Here is an 18,216-nt window from a genome sequence, read left to right on the forward strand (position 1 = left end):
TGCATTCAACTCAAGATATATAAATATAATATTGCTAAATCAACACCCATTGTCACAAATCTAACTCTGAACTCACAAGAAGGTGACCTAAACATCAAGCTCTCGAGCCTTACACGATTTAGCCTTCTCACTGTGTTCCTATACTTCCATCCACTCTCTCAAGTCTCATCAAACACAGCAAATTTACCGACTCCAACCTCTCAGGGTGTCGAAGTTATCAATTTTGCAATAAACATCTTCTTATCTTAGAACAAAATAAGCGAATTCAATACATCAAACTGGAGACAGACCATCACTTTACATAACACAATTTGCAATTGTCATGCTCGCATGTCTGAAGTATATTACAGCGATATTCAAGCCTAGACTCGATAAGCCAACTGCATTAAAATACAAGAGCTAAAGTTTCTAATAAATTCTGACGGCAACTAACCAGAAGTGCACTACAACAATAGCAAAGACTTGGTAGCCACTACAACAATAGCAAAGGCTGGAAAATGTCCTCGGCTATATTGAATCATCAGAATCCTCAGACTCAGTTCTATCAGGATCGTCACCAGCTGTCCCGGGCTCGGAAATGTCAGGCTTTGTTGCAGGTTGTGCCACTTTCTTGTTCACATGGCGTGCACTTGCTTCACCTCCTTCCACTTGCTCAACAACTTCTATATGTAATCGATTAGTTAAGGAGTAACAGAAATGAGAAAGATGAAATTTAGCAAGTCCTCCACGATGATATTGAAGTTCTGATTTTTACTTTCAGAACGTGAACTTGTTCTTGTTTACAAGGGCCTATGCAAACAGAATCTCAGGAAATTTTCTGAAAGCTCAAAGCATCAAAGTTTCCCTGACATTACCACGAACCTCTTCCTGGTAAATGGTCAAACAGAAATTTTCACAAGTTTTTTCACCAGCAAAAGCTGTCCAACTGATTGTGGTTTACAAGCTAAAAAATGTCAATTCACCAACAGCATATCTAGGATTCGTTAAAACTCGCAGTTCTAATTTGTCAGAATATAGCCTATATAAACATTTAAAATAAGTGTATTTAGCTACTTCCATTCACGTATATTGACCACGTGTCATTCTATTTAAACTAGAGGAGAAAGCAAATATGAAAGGATATCAATATTCTCAGCTGTTCCACCAGACATTATGTTCTGCAAGTCTTTATCAACACGCCGAACAAGCTCAGGCTGCCAAAAGTATAACAGGCACATTGTAAGTACAAGGATACATACCAGAAAAAAAGGGTGATATATAAAACTAGAAAAGGGCGGATCAAGGGATAAGGAGAACTCCACTATATTTACGAACAGATTTTATTCCAATTCATTTATTGGCAGAGAAGCAGATAAACTGAGAAGCTTCAGGTAGAATAAGCCCCTATTTGCTTTCACACACATACCCCAAACCCTCCAAAAAAACAAAAAAAAAGACATACCCCCATTCCACATAGTAGACAGCCCACCCCTGACATTCTCTCTATCGGGACAAACTAGAAAGTAAATAAATGAGAGTTTTTCTCAGGAAAGTAAGATTGTTACATTAAGATCTGGCTCTCTCCGAAATCTTCGTCTTCGTGCATCTCTCATTGGAGATGTGAGGCCATGTCTATATTCCACCACATCTGGAACAGGATCACCTTCTTCTCTCACCATAATCATCTGTCAGATCAACAAAGTTTACATAATCATGTTCATATAACTGAAGGGAAAAAGAAAGATTAATCCCAACCCTACTTGACCAATGTCTGCGGATTTAATGAGCACGTTGTCATCATAAGTTTTGTACGACTCCACTATGCAAGGAAGATTCAAAAGTGATGCAGGGAAGTGCTCGTCGCCTATGACAAAACTGCCCGTCTTTCCATCCTCTGAAAAGAACAAGACATTTTTAAAACGCACATACATGAACTATGATAAGATGCTTAAGAGATAAGTACTACAACAACAACATAGACATATAATTCCACAAGATGGGGGGCTTGGAAGGGTAGAGTGTACGCAGACCTTACCCCTACCTTGGGAGGTAGAGAGGTTGTTTTCGATAGACCCTCAGCTCACGGAAAAGCATATCAAAGCAGATCAAAAAAGAAATAATCAGAAGTTAATAATTCATGGAAAAATACAATAAAAAGCATGGCAAAGCATTCCCAAAAAAGCAGTAACTACAACAAAATAGTGCATAATCAAAGTACAAGAGACAGTAGAGAGTAACAGATGACTATATATCTTCATCTACAAAGTTCAAGAACATGATGCAATGGTTGGCATTTGAGTCACATTTGAGTCGCAAGTCAGATATCACGGTTAATCTCGTAGGATAGTCGGGTATTAAATAAATTATAAAAAAGATCCAGAAAATCTGGTACTTTACCCCAACTAGCACCAAGTAATTTGTGGACATTGACAAGTCTCTAGAGCTAATTCTTAGTTGTTGGTACATGAAACCTTATACTAATTGTCTCAATGCAACTTGTGAATAAGAACTATTCCAGTAGGATTAAGATTGTAGCAGTGCTTCTTAATCCTTGGTTTTTATTTTTATTAAAGTTTCTTCATAGTTTACCTATAAATGAGAAAAATTAAAAGGCTCCAGCTCTAAATCAATAACCTGATATGAGATCATCTATCTTTAGATTGACGGAGTGACTAGTCTCCCAATACCCCAAACTAAAAACAGAAGATCAGAACCTACCCTACTGTACATACAGTGAGATTCATGCTGCGAAGGAGGAGTAATCAATGAATAACTGTCTTCCAAACTCTTTCACCATTTCAAAAGGATTTGTGTATTCCTCTCCGAAAGGAAGAAAGCAAGAGAACATTACAGCATAGAATACCTATGTCTTACTCCAACTCATTAAGACACACCACAGATATACTTGCACAATCAGCAAGCTATAGATTAAAACAAAAGAAATCAGACAGTACGAGATATGTATGTATATATATCCACACACGCACATCAATTGTGCTTAATATCAATAACTCAGAGTCTCAGACCACAATGTTTTCACTTTTTAGCATATGAAAGAAGACGTAGGTATGGCAGGGCACAATGGGGAAAAAATTCATGCCTTAGAAATCAGATGAGGCCATGTAACTTGTGGACACCAAAGGCTATTAACTTACAAATTCAATCAAAACGACAGTAGAATAAACTATGCTCTATTGACAACTTCACACCCCCATTATTTTGGAACTTCTTATGGGTATTCCAGATAACCTCGGAGAATAAAAGTTGTTTGGAAAACCATTCAGTCTATATTCAATCATCTACATCTCAATCCCAAATCAATTAGAGTCGGATGAATCTTCTATGTATTTTCCCCTCTATTCAAGTAAATTTCATTCCAGTACTAAATACTTAACCTTTTTAAGACGAATCACAGATTCTCTAAAACCCAAAGGTTCTCTAAATCAGAAGCGGTATAGGGAATCAGAAGAGCTGTCGGGGGGGGGGNGGGGGGGGGAGTAAAAAGGTTCAGCCCTCACGGAGGTGGCCTAGTAATCAATGAAGTGGGTTGTGAACCATGAGGTCCTAGGTTTCACAAGGCAAAAGCACTAATGATTTCTTCCCATCTGTCCAAATTTTGGTGGAAAGAGTTACCTAGTACTTGCACGGTGGGAAGTAGCAAGTACTTGTGGAATTAGTTGAAGTGTACACAGGTTGGCTCGAACACCACGGTTATCACAAAAATAATAATAAAAGGTTCAAGGAATGACAATACGAACACATAAGAAGCGAAATATGGAAGGACTATGGTTTCCTTTTTTAATAGATGATGCAAGAGTATTATAGATGTGAAACAACATAAAAGGAATGTTGGTGTGAAGTAGGACTAATTTAAATCTAAAAGAGTAAATGCCAACATGTCAATTAATTGTGTCAAAAATTATAAAGATAATGGCAAAAAACACACTAGAAATGTCATGTTTTTGCGAGTTTTCTACCTGAACTGTCCGGTATTCACTTTTCCTACCTAAACAATCACCAACTACTTACCAAAACACACCTCAACTATTAGTTGTTTCCTTTTCTTACCTTAACAATGGTCATATTTCAAGTAATAAAAGGGAACAATGAACAGCTGATAGTTCAGGTATAAAACTCACAAAAACATTATAGTTCAATGTATTCTTGACCATTAACTTAAAACTATAAGCTCCTGCACAACAATACTTAGAACTCCAAAAGAAAAAGAAAAAGTTACCAGAAAAAGACAAGTCCAGTTTGTCTTCTGAAGAAGAATTTTCACTTAAAAGACGGTCAATTCGCTCAGCAACAGAAGGTGGAACCCTCAGAATAAATTGCTCATCCATGGCTGCATAAATCAAGAAGAAAAACTGAATCTTTGACCAAACAAATTAACTTCAGAAACACCCTAAAACTTAATTTTCTACTTTCAATATAGTAACCCTTTTGACATCACTATCTTCTCCACAAGTATCATTCAAGAATCATACAATTTTCAAATGAGTAATTTCTACTCTACTTTGAATAAAGAATCAAAATTTTGAGAAATAGATCAAACAATTCCTTCTCTTTAACAGAGTAAATTGATAGAATTCTCACCACAAAATAGATCAATCAAAATGTTTTAGGATTGTTAGTTTTATTTTGAGCTTGATGGTGTAATTCTCCGATACTAATGCAAGGAATAGAAATTTGCTTATTCTCTCCATCAGGGTTTCAAGAAAAATGAGAGAATGAAGAGAAATTTTAATGGAAGAGTCTCGAATTTATGCAAATTGAGATACTAATAATAATTATTTTTTATGATTTTGGTGGTAAAGTTAAAAATATTTTTAAAAAATAATATTATAATTAAAATATTAATAATAATATTAGCAAATTTGATTTAAAAATAATAATAATAATAGTTTTTTGCCTTATGTCTCAACTCTTTAAAACGAGTTACTTTATATTTAGGCTCAAATACAAAAAAAATAGCTAAAAATAAAAGAGTATTTATTATTGGAAGTCGAGGGTATGGATTGTTCAGATTCAATATATTTTTTTTTGACAAAGGTAACAGTTTGTTCACATTCAATATGAAAATTTTGATTTGAATATTTTGATTTACAAATTGAAAAAAACTACGATTAAAATAATCTTGAATTGTATAGGATTCAATTTTGGATTAATTGTTGTGTTTACTGTGGTATTTTGAAATTTTGATTTTGATATTTGAGCCTTTAAGATTAATCATAAAAATTAATGGTCTCAGTTAATCTAATACTCCTTCTATTCCATATTAACACTTTATTTTGATAGTTGTTACGTATTGTTTCATAATGTATCGTATTATATTGTATTGTGGGGCAATGCACACCTATTAAGAAAAATATTTAAGGACATAAATTAAACCACATTTTCCACCATTGATTTTTTGTGAATCGTAGATATAACTTTGTAAATAGTGTAATTTATCTCGTAGAAAATATAAAACTTGATTAAAGGGAAGGACAAATATAGAAAATAATTCAAACATTTGTCTTGAACTTTAAACAATTCAATTATTTTGAACAATAACTCAAAAATTCACTTAATATAGAATAAAGAGAGTAGTTTATTTTTTATCATATATAACTTTCTACAATTATTCAGTTAACAAGGATTGAGGTCATTGTACCGCTTATATCATATAGTTTCATATTATTAAACTTATATTGTAACGAGTAGAATTATAGGATACTAATCTATTGGATTTTTTTAAAATGAACTTTTTACTAGCATTTAGCACAAATGATATGGATAAAGCGAAAAATAAGACATGGAATTTTGAATTTTCAGAAATCCTAATATCCATGGTGTTGGATTCAATATTCAATCAAAATCTATAAAATTCAAAATTCAATCCCTAATTTAATTCAAAAAAATTAAATTTTGAATTTGCCCAACTTATGCCTACACACTGCTTATCACTCCGCTAATTAGATTTTCTATTATAAATAGGTAAAAATCATTTACCAAAAATTAATTCATTGAAACTTATACTCCTTAAGAACAAATATATTTTCTAGAAAGAATAATTCAAAAAAAAAAATTATCTTACCAAACCTGCCATCCAAACTAAGCTCCTCTTTGGCCATAGATTTTATTGTTGAAATATGATACTTGAAAGTTTGAGTTTATGATTGTGATTTTAGATTTTAAAGTTTTGTGCGTGAAAGTCCTAAGAACCTAAAAATGGTTCTGAGATAGTTCTTAAGATCTTGAAATTATTTAAAGGTTAGATTTTTAAAATCTGGTCAAATTTTATAGTCAAACAAATTTTTGAAGTCAAATCTTTAAAATTTTATTCAAAATCTAGTCAAATATGAATATATGTACTTGTTAGTTGTTAGGAGGTTGCTCTACTTACATTATTATACTGTCCATAGAACTTGGGGTACTGGAATAATAAAAACCAAGCATAGAAATTGGTTTTTAAAACTTAATGTTGGTTGCAACTCAATTAGTATGTGTCTCTCAAGATTTGGTCCATAGCCGTACTTTATAAGTGAAATCTCAACAAGAATGAAATCACAATTTTCAGGCAATTTCTCAAATACGCCATATACTGCTGGTATAATGTTCATTTCATGAGCAAATATTAGTTTCAACAGCTGTGATGTAATCCAAACAAAATTTTAGTTGTCTTATCCCATTATAGATGTGAAGACACGATTATCAAGTTAGAAGTATTTTTCCCAAGGTAATGGATTGATGAGTCTGACTGTTATTTTGGCACCTTTTATTGGTCAGGTTGTGATGGAGCACCGTTGCTACCCCTTCTTTACATATTTACAAATATTGCTTTCAACATATCAGCTCTCAATCTTATGAAGATTTCATCTACTGTAATTTCATCCCTTGTTGTGATGTCATCAGGTTCTCTCTCGCTCTCTTGCAGACACTCTGCACACAATGCTTAGAGGTGTCGATTACATTTGAATTTTATGTAGTCCTATGACCAACCAGATTCTTTTTCCTCTTTTCTTATGTAGTGCCTTTGTCAATGTATCTTCTCTCCATGCCACTGCCATATCTCCCACAAGGTTCAAGTTTGAGCCCTTTTTTCCTTCTCGGCAGTGTTGTCCTTCTCATTGGTCTTATCATGTATAACATTCCACGGACTCAAAAGCAAGACACAGAATTGTGATTCATTTGAATCATTGCAACTGAATCATTCCATACCCTCGACTTCCAATAATAAATACTCCTTTATTTTTAGCTAATTTTTTTGTATTTGAGCCTAGATATAAAGTAACTAGTTTTAAAGAGCTGAGACATAAGGCAAAAAACTATTATTATTATTATTTTTAAATCAAATTCGCTAATATTATTATTAATATTTTAATTATAATATTATAAAAAAATATTTTTCACTTTACCACCAAAATCATAAAAAATAATTATTATTAGTATCTCAATTTGCATAAATTCGAGACTCTTCCATTAAAATCTCTCTTCATTCTCTCATTTTTCTCGAAACCCTGATGGAGAGAATAAGCAAATTTCTATTCCTTGAATTAGTATCGGAGAATTACACCATCAAGCTCAAAATAAAACTAACAATCCTAAAACATTTTGATTGATCTATTTTGTGGTGAGAATTCTATCAATTTACTCTGTTAAAGAGAAGGAATTGTTTGATCTATTTCTCAAAATTTTGATTCTTTATTCAAAGTAGAGTAGAAATTACTCGTTTAAAAATTGTATGATTCTTGAATGATACTTGTGGAGAAGATAGTGATGTCAAAAGGGTTACTATATTGAAAGTAGAAAATTAAGTTTTAGGGTATTTCTGAAGTTAATTTGTTTGGTCAAAGATTTAGCTTTTTTCTTAATTTATGCAGTCATGGATGAGCAATTTATTCTAAGGGTTCCACCTTCTGTTACTGAGCGAATTGACAAGTCTTTTAAGTGAAAATTCTTCTTCAGAAGACAAACTGGACTTGTCTTTTTCTGGTAACTTTTTCTTTTTCTTTTGGAGTTCTAAGTATTGTTGTGCAGGAGCTTATAGTTTTAAGTTAATGGTCAAGAATACATTGAACTATCATGTTTTTGTGAGTTTTATACCTGAACTATCAGGTGTTCATTGTTCCCTTTTATTACTTGAAATATGACCATTGTTAAGGTAGGAAAAGGAAACAACTGATAGTTGAGGTGTGTTTTGGTAAGTAGTTGGTGATGGTTTAGATAGGAAAAGTGAATACTGGACAGTTCAAGTAGAAAACTCGCAAAAACGTGGCATTTCAAGTGTGTTTTTTGCCATTATTTTTATAATTTTTGACACAATTATTTGACATGTTGGCATTTACTCTTTTAGATTTAAATTAGTCCTACTTCACACCAACATTCCTTTTATGTTGTTTCACATCTATAATACTCTTGCATCATCTATTAAAAAAGGAAACCACAGTCCTTCCATATTTCGCTTCTCATGTGTTCGTATTGTCATTCCTTGAACCTTCTATTATTATTTTTGGTGCTAACCGTAGTGTTCGAGCCAACCTGTATACACTTCAACTAATTCCACAAGTACTTGCTACCTCCCACCGTGTAAGTACTAGGTAACTCTTTCCACCAAAATTTGGACAGATGGGAAGAAATCATTAGTGTTTTTGCATGTTGAACCTAGGACCTCATGATTCACAACCCACTTCATTGATCACTAGGCCACCTCCGTGAGGGCTGAACCTTTTTAAATATAAAAATAAACAATACCGACCTCCAGAGGTCGGAATATTAAAAGTAAAAAAATATAAAATATAAAATACCGACCTCCAACGGTCAAAATTTAAAAATCAAGGAAAATAAAAATTAAAGCAAACATTGAACATTTCTAATTTTCTACGGAATGGTAAGCAGGTCGAATTTTCATAATATCATATTTCAAGCACCCAAGATTCACTACTAAAAAAAACAGTGAATACTGACCTACAAATACCGACTTTTGAAAGTCGATATTCCCTGAAATACCGACCAAATATCGACTTTCCAACTTAGGTCGGAAAAAGCTTGGTCGCTTTTCAATACCAACCTTTGGAGATCGGTATTTACTGACCTTTCAAGGTCTGTTTTAATTTTAAGTCGAAAAATTCATTATTTTATTTTTTGACTTCTTGAGGTCACTTTTATATATTTGTTTATTTTTATTTTTATTATTTTCGTCTTCTGGATGTCAAAATATTTATTTATTATATTTTAAAATACCAACATTCAGAGGTCGGTATTAATTAATTTTTAATCTTTAAAAAATTAATTTTAATATTTCCCACCTCTGAAAGTCAGTATATTTTAATTTTTATTTTCCGTAATTTTTAAATTTCGACCGTTGGAGGTCGGTATTTTATATTTTATATTTTTTTACTTTTAATATTCCGACCTCTGGAGATCGATATAGTTTATTTTTTATTTTATTTATTTTTTATATTCCGCCCTCCAGAGGTCGGTATTGTTTATTTTTTGTTTTATTTATTTTTGAGATTTTGACCTCCAGAGGTCGATTTTCTGCTACAAAACTGGCAACAGTTGCTGCAATATTTTTCAACATATACATTAATCTTCTTCAAAATAAACTTCATCCAACTTCAAAATAAACTAAATCCAACTTCAAAATAAACTAAAATACGATCAAACAACTAAACAACTTTAACTCTAACTAGTTTTGACTTAATTCCAACAACTAAATCTACCAACTAAATTACATTATTTATTTGAACTTATTTAAACAACCAAACAACATTAACTCTTAACTAGTTTTGAATTAATTCCACCAACTAAACCACATTATTTATTTGAACTTATTTCAACAACTAAACAACTTTAAATCTAACTAGTTTTGACTTAATTTCAGCAACTAAATCCACCAACTAAACCACATTATTTATTTGAACTTATTTAAACAATCAAACAATTTTTTAACTCTAACTAGTTTTCACTTAAATCCACCAACTAAACCACATTATTTATTTGAACTTATTTAACAACTAAACAATATTAACTCTTAACTAGTTTTGAATTAATTCCACTAACTAAACCAAATTATTTATTTGAACTTATTTAAACAACTAAACAACTTTAACTCTAACTAATTTTGACTTAATTCCAACAACTAAATCTACCAACTAAACCACATTATTTATTTGAACTTATTTAAACAACCAAACAACATTAACTCTAACTAGTTTTGAATTAATTCCACCAACTAAACCACATTATTTATTTGAAATTATTTCAACAACCAAACAACTTTAACTCTACCTAGTTTTGATTTAATTCCAACACCTAAATCCACCAACTAAACCACATTATAATTTATTTGAACTTATTTAAACAACTAAACAACTTTTTAATTCTAACTAGTTTTGAATTAATTCCACCAACCAAACCACATTGTTTATTTGAACTTATTTAAACAACTAAACAATATTAACTTTAACTAGTTTTGACTTAATTCCAACAACTAAATCCACCAACTAAACCACATTATTTATTTAAATTTATTTCAACAACTAACAACTTTTTAACTCTAACTAGTTTTGACTTAATTCCAACAACCAAATCCACCAACTAAACCACATCATTTTAAATAATGAGTCAAACTAGCTAGGGGTTAATTAAACTTTATTTGAACCTATTTCAACAACTAAACAACATTAACTATAACTACTTTTGAATTAATTCCAACAACTAAATCCATCAACTAATAGGATCAACTAGTGTTGGTACTTATGCTTATCAAACACAATATTCTTAAATTAAAGCTTAGTATCAACACTAGATGGACACAAATCGATCTTGCAAAAAAATTAATTTTGCATCAGTAGAATCAACTAGTGTTGGTACTTATGCTTAACAAATATATTATTTCTAAATTTCAAGTTAAATGTCAACACTAGATGGACACAAATTGATCTTGCAAGAAAATCAATTTTGTCTCATCAATAGGATCAACTAGTGTTGGGTACTTATGTTTAACAAACACATTATTCCAAAATTAAAACTTAATATCAACACTAGATGGACACAAATCGATCTTGCAAGAAAATCAATTTTGTCATCAATAGGATCAACTAGTGTTGGTACTTATGCCTAACAAACACATTATTCCTAAATTAAAGCTTAGTGTCAACACTAGATGGACACAAATCGATCTTGCAAGAAAATTAATTTTGTCATCAATAGGATCAACTAGTGTTGGTACTTATGCTTAACAAATATATTATTTCTAAATTTAAATCTAAGTGTCAACACTAGATGGACACAAATTGATTTTTGCAAGAAAATCAATTTTGTCATCAATAGGATCAACTAGTGTTGGTACTTATGCTAAACAAATACATTATCACCTAATTTAAAGCTAAGCCAATCCTCGATGGACACAAACAAATTATCACAAAATTAAAGCTAAGTATCAATACTAGATGGTCACAAACACATTATAGAAAACAACTGTACTTGAACTTAAGAAATTTAAACACATTATAGATAACTAATACTGTCTTATTGATTAAAGGTCTCTTTTTTATGGGACCATGCTGAAATTAGTTTCAGAAATGTTGTCCACTCGAGGAGGTCAGAAGTTGAGTTTTATCTATGTGCACATGTTAGCGGTTTCCATACTTCAAACGTAAAATGGTTTGACTTGATGCTACTACTTCATGCAGCCTTTCTATTTTCATATGTGCATACATAACATTGGCAGGAGTGACTAAATGTTCTTGCTTCTGCCTTGTTGACTTGAATGGCTCTCCAATAGGACATGGCTATTTATACCTAAGCACCACTTGTTAATTCTGAGGTTTCTTGTTTGTTTTATCCAGTGGTGTGTTTGTATATCTTTCAAACAAAGATGGTCTTTACGTAAAATAAATGCAGAAGAGTGCTCACTAACTTCCATACAACGGACTCTTGGGTAAGATGACTGATGTATGTCACAAATTACTTGGGAATCAGTATGTCTTCTTGTTTCCATACAAAGATTGTCTGAATGAACTCTATTGTTTCAGAGTGTCAGTTTCATATTGAGATAAAGGCTCAAGTGAGTCAAGAGTTAATTTTTCTCTAGAGAGTCTAGACTCCTAATAAATCTACATTCACGGACATTGTTTCTCCTTCCATCCCAAGTTTGATTATCTAGTTTTGCCAGTCTCATATCACTAGAGCTTAAATAAATTTGAATAGTTTTAGATTTCTAATATTAGAGTTATTTACAGACGTGTTTGAGAAATTGTTGGACCATGTAAAAGTCCAGGTAAACTTCAATTTAGCTTTATTATAAGTACTGTTATGTATGTATGATGATTAATCAAATACCTAGATTACTAGAACTTCGCCGAAGAGGAGAGGAATGGAGATGCGAGGGTCTCGCTGTTGTTTTTGTCGTCTTCGATGGGTTCGTCGGTGATTACCTTGCCTTCGCCGGAGTTGGCTGCTCGCCGCTCGCTGGTCAGAGCAGCTGGAGCTGCTGTTTGTTGTTGTCGTCTCACTGGAGCGGAGGAGAAGAGAGAAAGAGGCTCGCCGGTCGGAGCTGGTCCTCGCGCTGCTTCTGGCCGGCGCGGCCTTCGCTTGCTGGCGAGAAAAACAGATCAGAGGCGGCGCCCGTTTGCCGACTGGTTTTCGCGGCTGCTCGCTGGCCGGCGCCGTTCGCTGCTTCGCCTGAGCAGCTAGGAGAATAGATGAGAGGGAGAGATAGGGGAGGAGGAGATGAGAGGAAGATGAAAAAAGAATGATGGCTCAGGGTTTTGGTTCTTTTGCTTTAAAATTGATAAGACTGAAGATTTAGATCTTGTAGTTGATTTGGATAAACGAATGACTGAGATTAAAGGATGGGGCTTTTGAGAACTGAATTGAATCAGATAGGCTATAATTGAGAAGTGTTGATAGGCTATAATTAAAATAAGCAAATGGCCATAATTGACATGAAATTGAATATAAAATAGAATTGAATAGGAAGAGGGCTATGGATTAAACAAATTGAACAAAAGAGGTTATGATTTAAATGATTTAAGGGGAAATTCAGGAAATGTTATTCAATTAATAAAATACTACATATATTAAAGAATTTTCGTATAAATTAAGCACACCTAAATTTAAAAATATTTAAATAAAGTAGTTATTTTGAGTTTAACTATCGATAAATACATATAATTTAATAATAATAAAAATAATTTTGTAAATTAGCGATACTATAATATATAATTTTAGACAAAATCGATTAAGATTTTAAAACTCGTAATATATTTTTAAAATACGTATTTAATCAAATAAGTCGGTCAAAATTGGGTGTCAATAATATATATATATATATATATATATACACACACCTCCTAATTATATAAATTTAATTTTATCGATCAACAGAAGTTTATTAATATCAAATTTAATATATAAATCTCCTTAAATTGATCATTGATATTTCTTTAATTGATAATATATTTCATATCTGAAATTAATATATAAGACTTGATTTGTTAAACTACTCGACGAGTATATAATCAACATATTTTATACTCCGATGAATTATCTTTTACATGTCATTGCCTACGGTATGATCACTACACTTGACATTCATTCAAGATCGAACGTAAAAAAATTTATAGAACTTGCTTTGTATAGTACTTTACAATGTTTTATTGCCTATTTCATAAAATGAAAATTTAGTACTATGCACAATAGCAAAATTATGATTAATAGGAATATTTTAAACAAACCGACCTCCAGATGTCGCTTTTATTAAAAGTAATTAGATTAAATAAAAAATACCGACCTCATGAGGTCGGTATCACATTAAATTGTAAGATAAATAAAAAGTAGTCATGTCAATTAAATAATACTGACATAAGGAAGTCGGTATTTTATATTAATTTATTTTTGAACTTATATAAACCGTCATCCGGTGGACGATTTATTTAAAGTTAATTGAAAATATTAATTTATTAATTTTCTGGAAGTCACTATATAAATATTTTAATGAAAATTAATTTAATTACATACTATTTAATTTTACCGACTTTTGGAAGTCGGTATTATAATTTTATTTTATTTTTATTTTACACAAAACTGTCCTCTGGAAGACGATTTAAATAAAATTAATTCAAATATTTCTTTTTTTATATTTAATTGAGAAAAAATAAAATATTTTTATTTATTGATTTATTTAATACCGACATCAAGAGATCAGTTTTTATTGTAATTCATTTTTTCCGGGAAAAATTCTGACCTCCAGAGGTCGGTAATTGATTTTCCCGCTTTATTTTTCATAAAAACGAACTCCTTGTAGTCGGTTTTCTAAAGTTTTTTTATTTTTTATTCTTTTTAACAATACCGACCTCCGGAGGTCGGAAATTATCGACTTCTATTTGAGGTCGGTATTCACTGTTTTTAGTAGTGATTTATGGGTTATGAGTTTGCCACTTGACTCATAGTTGGTTGTAGTTACTGAATCTGCAATTAAATACTTGTACATTTTATTGAATTTCTTGTTTAAGCAAAAGCTATTGGGTTCCGTAGAAACCATAAATACTATTGTAGCTCCACCCACTCGATGAACATTGAACAACGGTTCACTTAGCATTTTAACTTAAGTGTGAGCATACCAATCAGGAATTTTTGGCTACACCAAATTAATGTATGCAAGAAAAGAATCCTCAATTCTCTTTTCTTGATTCATCGATAATGCGGCAATATGCATTAGTAATGTTGGGATAGTTATGTTGGATTTATTTCTTATCATGTTCAATTTGTTGTATTGAATTTATAGGGTATACTAGAATAAGAAAAGTACCCCACATTGTTAATATTATGGTTTAATATGCATAAAAATGGTGTTTATCAGTGGTGGTATACAATCAGTATAGTACTCACTTTATTTCTTCTTGTTTGTCTTATTTTTCTTTTTAATCCGTTAAAAATAGAGATCAGGTGGCCACTCAACTATGGGTTCTTTTCTAAGAAAGTAACTCAATTTTAGTTTTTAACTCGAAAGTCACTCAACTATAATTCTAATTTTTCATGTAACATGTTTAAGACCACAAGATTACAAAACATTTTGATCACAAAACTCAAAAATCTTTCCTAATCTTTCTTAAACTTCGTGTCAAATCAAAATCCATGGACTATAGCACACGAAAATTAATAAAATCTGGTTATACCTGCTTTGGGGCTCGTCTGTCCTTGAAAATGGTTGGTTTACTGGTGGGGACCAACTAGCTCCATTGCTTAGTATTCAAGGACGTCCATGAAAAATTACAACCAAAAAAATCTAGAATCCTGAATCACCAAAAATATGGACTAAATACACGAAAATCGGTAAAATTTGGCTATACTTGCTTTGAGGCTCGTTTGACCTTAAAAATAGGTCGGTTTACCCGTGGGGACTAACTGACTTCATTTCTAAGGTCTTAACGTACATCCATGAATAATTTCGGTCAAAAAAAATATGGAATCTCGAATCACCAAAAATTCATGGACTATAGCACACGTAAATTGGTAAAATCTTATTATACCTGCTTTGGGGATCATTTGACCTTGAAAATGGGCAAGTTTGCCCGTGGAGACCAACTGCATCTATTGTTAAGGTCTTAACGGATGTCCATGAAAAAATTTGGTAAAAAAAATTTGAAATCGTGAATCACCAAAAATCCATGGATTATACCACACGAAAATCAATAAAATCTGGTAATACCTGCTTTGGGCTGGTTTGACCTTGAAAATGGGCCGGTTTGCTCGCGGGGACCAACTGACTCCATTGCTAAGATTTTAATGGACGTCCATGAAAAAGTTTGGCAAAAAAAAATCTGGAATCTCAAATCACCAAAATTCAAAGACTATAGCACACGAAAATCGGTAAAATTTGGTTATACCTGCTTTGGGGCACGTTTGACTTTTAAAATGGGACAGTTTTCCCATGGGGACCAACTGACTCCATTGCTTAAGGTCTTAATAGACGTCCATGAAAAACTTCGGCAAAAAAAAATTCAAAATCCCGAATCACCAAAAATCCATGGACTATAGCATATGAAATTCGGTAGAATCTGGTTATACCTGCTTTGGGGATCATTTGACCTTGAAAATAGGCCGATTTTCTTGTGGGGACCAACTAGATGCATTGTTAAAATCTTAACGGACATTCATGAAAAATTTAGGCAAAAAAAAATCCAGAATCCCAAATCACCAAAAATCCATGGACTATAACACACAAAAATCAGTAAAATCTTGGTATACCTTCTTTAGGGCTCGTTTGACCTTGAAAATCGACCGGGTTGCCCTTGGGGAACAATTGAGTCCATTTCTAAGGTCTTAATGGACGTCCATGAATAATATCAGCCAAAAATATTTCAGAATCTCGAATCACCAAAAATCCATGGACTATAGCACATGAAAATTGAAAAATCTGGTTATACCTGCTATGGGGCTCGTTTGACCTTGAAATGGGCCGGTTTGCCCGTGTGGACCAATTGGCTTCATTGTTAAGGACTTAACGGACGTCCATAAAAAAATTGGCGAAAAAAATCCAAAATCCCAAATAACCAAAAATCCATGGACTATAGCACAAAAAAATTGGTAAAATCTGTTTATACCTGATTTGGGGCTCGTTTGACCTTGAAAATGGGCCAGTTTACCCGTGGGGATCAATTAGCTCCATTTCTAAGGTCTTAGCGGACGTCCATGAAAATTTCGACCAAAAAAATCTAAAATCTCGAACAAAAAGAAATACATGTACTATAGCACATGAAAATTGATAAAATCATGTTATGCCTACTTTAGGGATCGTTTGACTTTGAAAATGGATCAATTTTCCTGTGGGGTCAAACTGGCTCCATTTCTAAAGTCTTAACAAACGTCCATGAAAAGTTTCAGCAAAAAAAAATCTGGAATATCGAATCACAAAAAATTCATGGACAATAGCACATGAAAATCGGTAAAATCTGGTTATACCTACTTTGGGGCTTGTTTGACCTTGAAAATGGACCAGTTTGTTCGTGGGGACCAACTTGCTCTATTTCTAAGGTCTTAACGGACGTCTATGAAAAAATTTAGCCAAAAATATCTGAAATCCCGAATCAGTAAAAATCTATGGACTATAGCACACGAAAATGGGTAAAATCTGGTTATACTTGCTTTGGGGCTCGTTTGACCTTGAAAATGGGTCGATTTGATTATGGGGACCAATTGGCTCCATTGCTAAGTTCTTAACGAACATCCATGAAAAATTTCACCCAAAGAAAATCTGGAATCCCGAATCACCAAAAATCCATGAACTATAGCATACAAAAATCGATAAAATTTAGTTATACGTGCTTTGGGGCTTGTTTGACCTTGAAAATTGGCTGATTTTCCCGTGGAAACAATTGGCTCCATTTCAAAGGTCTTAGCGGACGTCCATGAAAAATTTGTGTAAAAAAATATCAGAAATCTCGAATCACCAAAAAACCCTAGACTAACACACGAAAATCAGTAAAATTTGGTTATACCTATATTGGGGCTCGTTTGAGCTTGAAAATGGGCTGATTTGTCGGTGGAGACGATCTGGATCCATTGATGAAATCTTAACATACGTCCATGAAAATATTCGGCCAAAAATAATATAGAATCCCAAATCACAAAAAATCCGTGGACCACAAAAATTAGTAAAATCTGGTAATACCTGCTTTAGGGCTCGTTTGACCTTGAAAATGGATCAGTTTTCCCGTGGAGACAACTGGGTCAATTTCTAAGGCTTAAAATACGTCCATGAAAAATTTTGGCCAAAAAAAATCTGAAATCTCGAATCACCAAAAATCTATGGATTATGGCACACAAAAATCGGTAAAATTTGGTTATACCTTCTTTGGGGCTCGTTTGACCTTTAAAATGGATCGGTTTTCCCGTGGGGACAAATTAACTCCATTGCTAAGGTTTTAACGGACGTCCATGAAAATTTTTGGCCTAAAAATATCTAGAATCCCGAATCACCAAAAATTCATGGACTATAGCGCACGAAAATTGATAAAATTTGGTTATACCTTCTTTGGGATCATTTGACCTTGAAAATAAGCCGATTTTTCCGTCGGAACCAACTGTCTCCATTGGTAAGGTCTTCACGGATGTCCATGAAAAATTTCAACCATAAATATTCCAGAATCCTGAATCACTAAAAATCCATGGACTAGCACACAAAAATTGGTAAAATATGGTTATACCTGCTTTGGGGCTCGTTTTACCTTTAAAATGGGCATG

The 18,216-nt window shown here is 32.6% G+C and overlaps 1 protein-coding gene and 1 long non-coding RNA gene across 3 annotated transcripts; one reads left to right on the forward strand and one right to left on the reverse strand.

Moving 5' to 3' along the window:
- Positions 1-217: 217 nt before the first annotated feature.
- Positions 218-12,543, reverse strand: LOC125855874 (transcription initiation factor TFIID subunit 7). Of its 2 annotated transcripts, none has more exons than XM_049535536.1 (6): positions 12,408-12,543; positions 4,217-4,327; positions 1,740-1,873; positions 1,545-1,664; positions 1,120-1,193; positions 218-664 (listed from the first exon to the last, which is right to left on the reverse strand). In XM_049535536.1, exons 2-6 carry the CDS (start codon positions 4,323-4,325, stop codon positions 508-510), a joined length of 594 nt encoding a protein of 197 aa, XP_049391493.1. In that variant the 5' UTR covers positions 4,326-4,327; positions 12,408-12,543; the 3' UTR covers positions 218-507. The 2 variants fall into 2 exon arrangements, with proteins under 2 accessions (XP_049391493.1, XP_049391492.1); XM_049535535.1 differs by having other exon boundaries at positions 12,313-12,481.
- Positions 12,388-12,666, forward strand: LOC125855875 (uncharacterized). Its single transcript, XR_007445514.1, has one exon. It is a non-coding gene; the product is annotated as an uncharacterized LOC125855875 (long non-coding RNA).
- The last annotated feature ends 5,550 nt before the right edge of the window (positions 12,667-18,216 follow it).

The sequence above is a fragment of the Solanum stenotomum genome, chromosome 2 (assembly GCF_019186545.1).
Source record: "Solanum stenotomum isolate F172 chromosome 2, ASM1918654v1, whole genome shotgun sequence".
In the NCBI taxonomy this organism is placed as follows: Eukaryota; Viridiplantae; Streptophyta; class Magnoliopsida; order Solanales; family Solanaceae; genus Solanum; species Solanum stenotomum.

What these genes read in the sequence shown, in the direction of transcription:
- LOC125855874 (XM_049535536.1), bottom strand. Translation starts at nt 4,325, where the DNA reads ATGGATGAGCAATTTATTCTGAGGGTTCCACCTTCTGTTGCTGAGCGA. An exon ending in AATCCGCAGACATTGGTCAA is followed by an intron (nt 1,665 to 1,739) that starts GTAGGGTTGGGA and finishes TTGATCTGACAG; the next exon opens with ATGATTATGGTGAGAGAAGA. An exon ending in GGAGAGAGCCAGATCTTAAT is followed by an intron (nt 1,194 to 1,544) that starts GTAACAATCTTA and finishes TACTTTTGGCAG; the next exon opens with CCTGAGCTTGTTCGGCGTGT.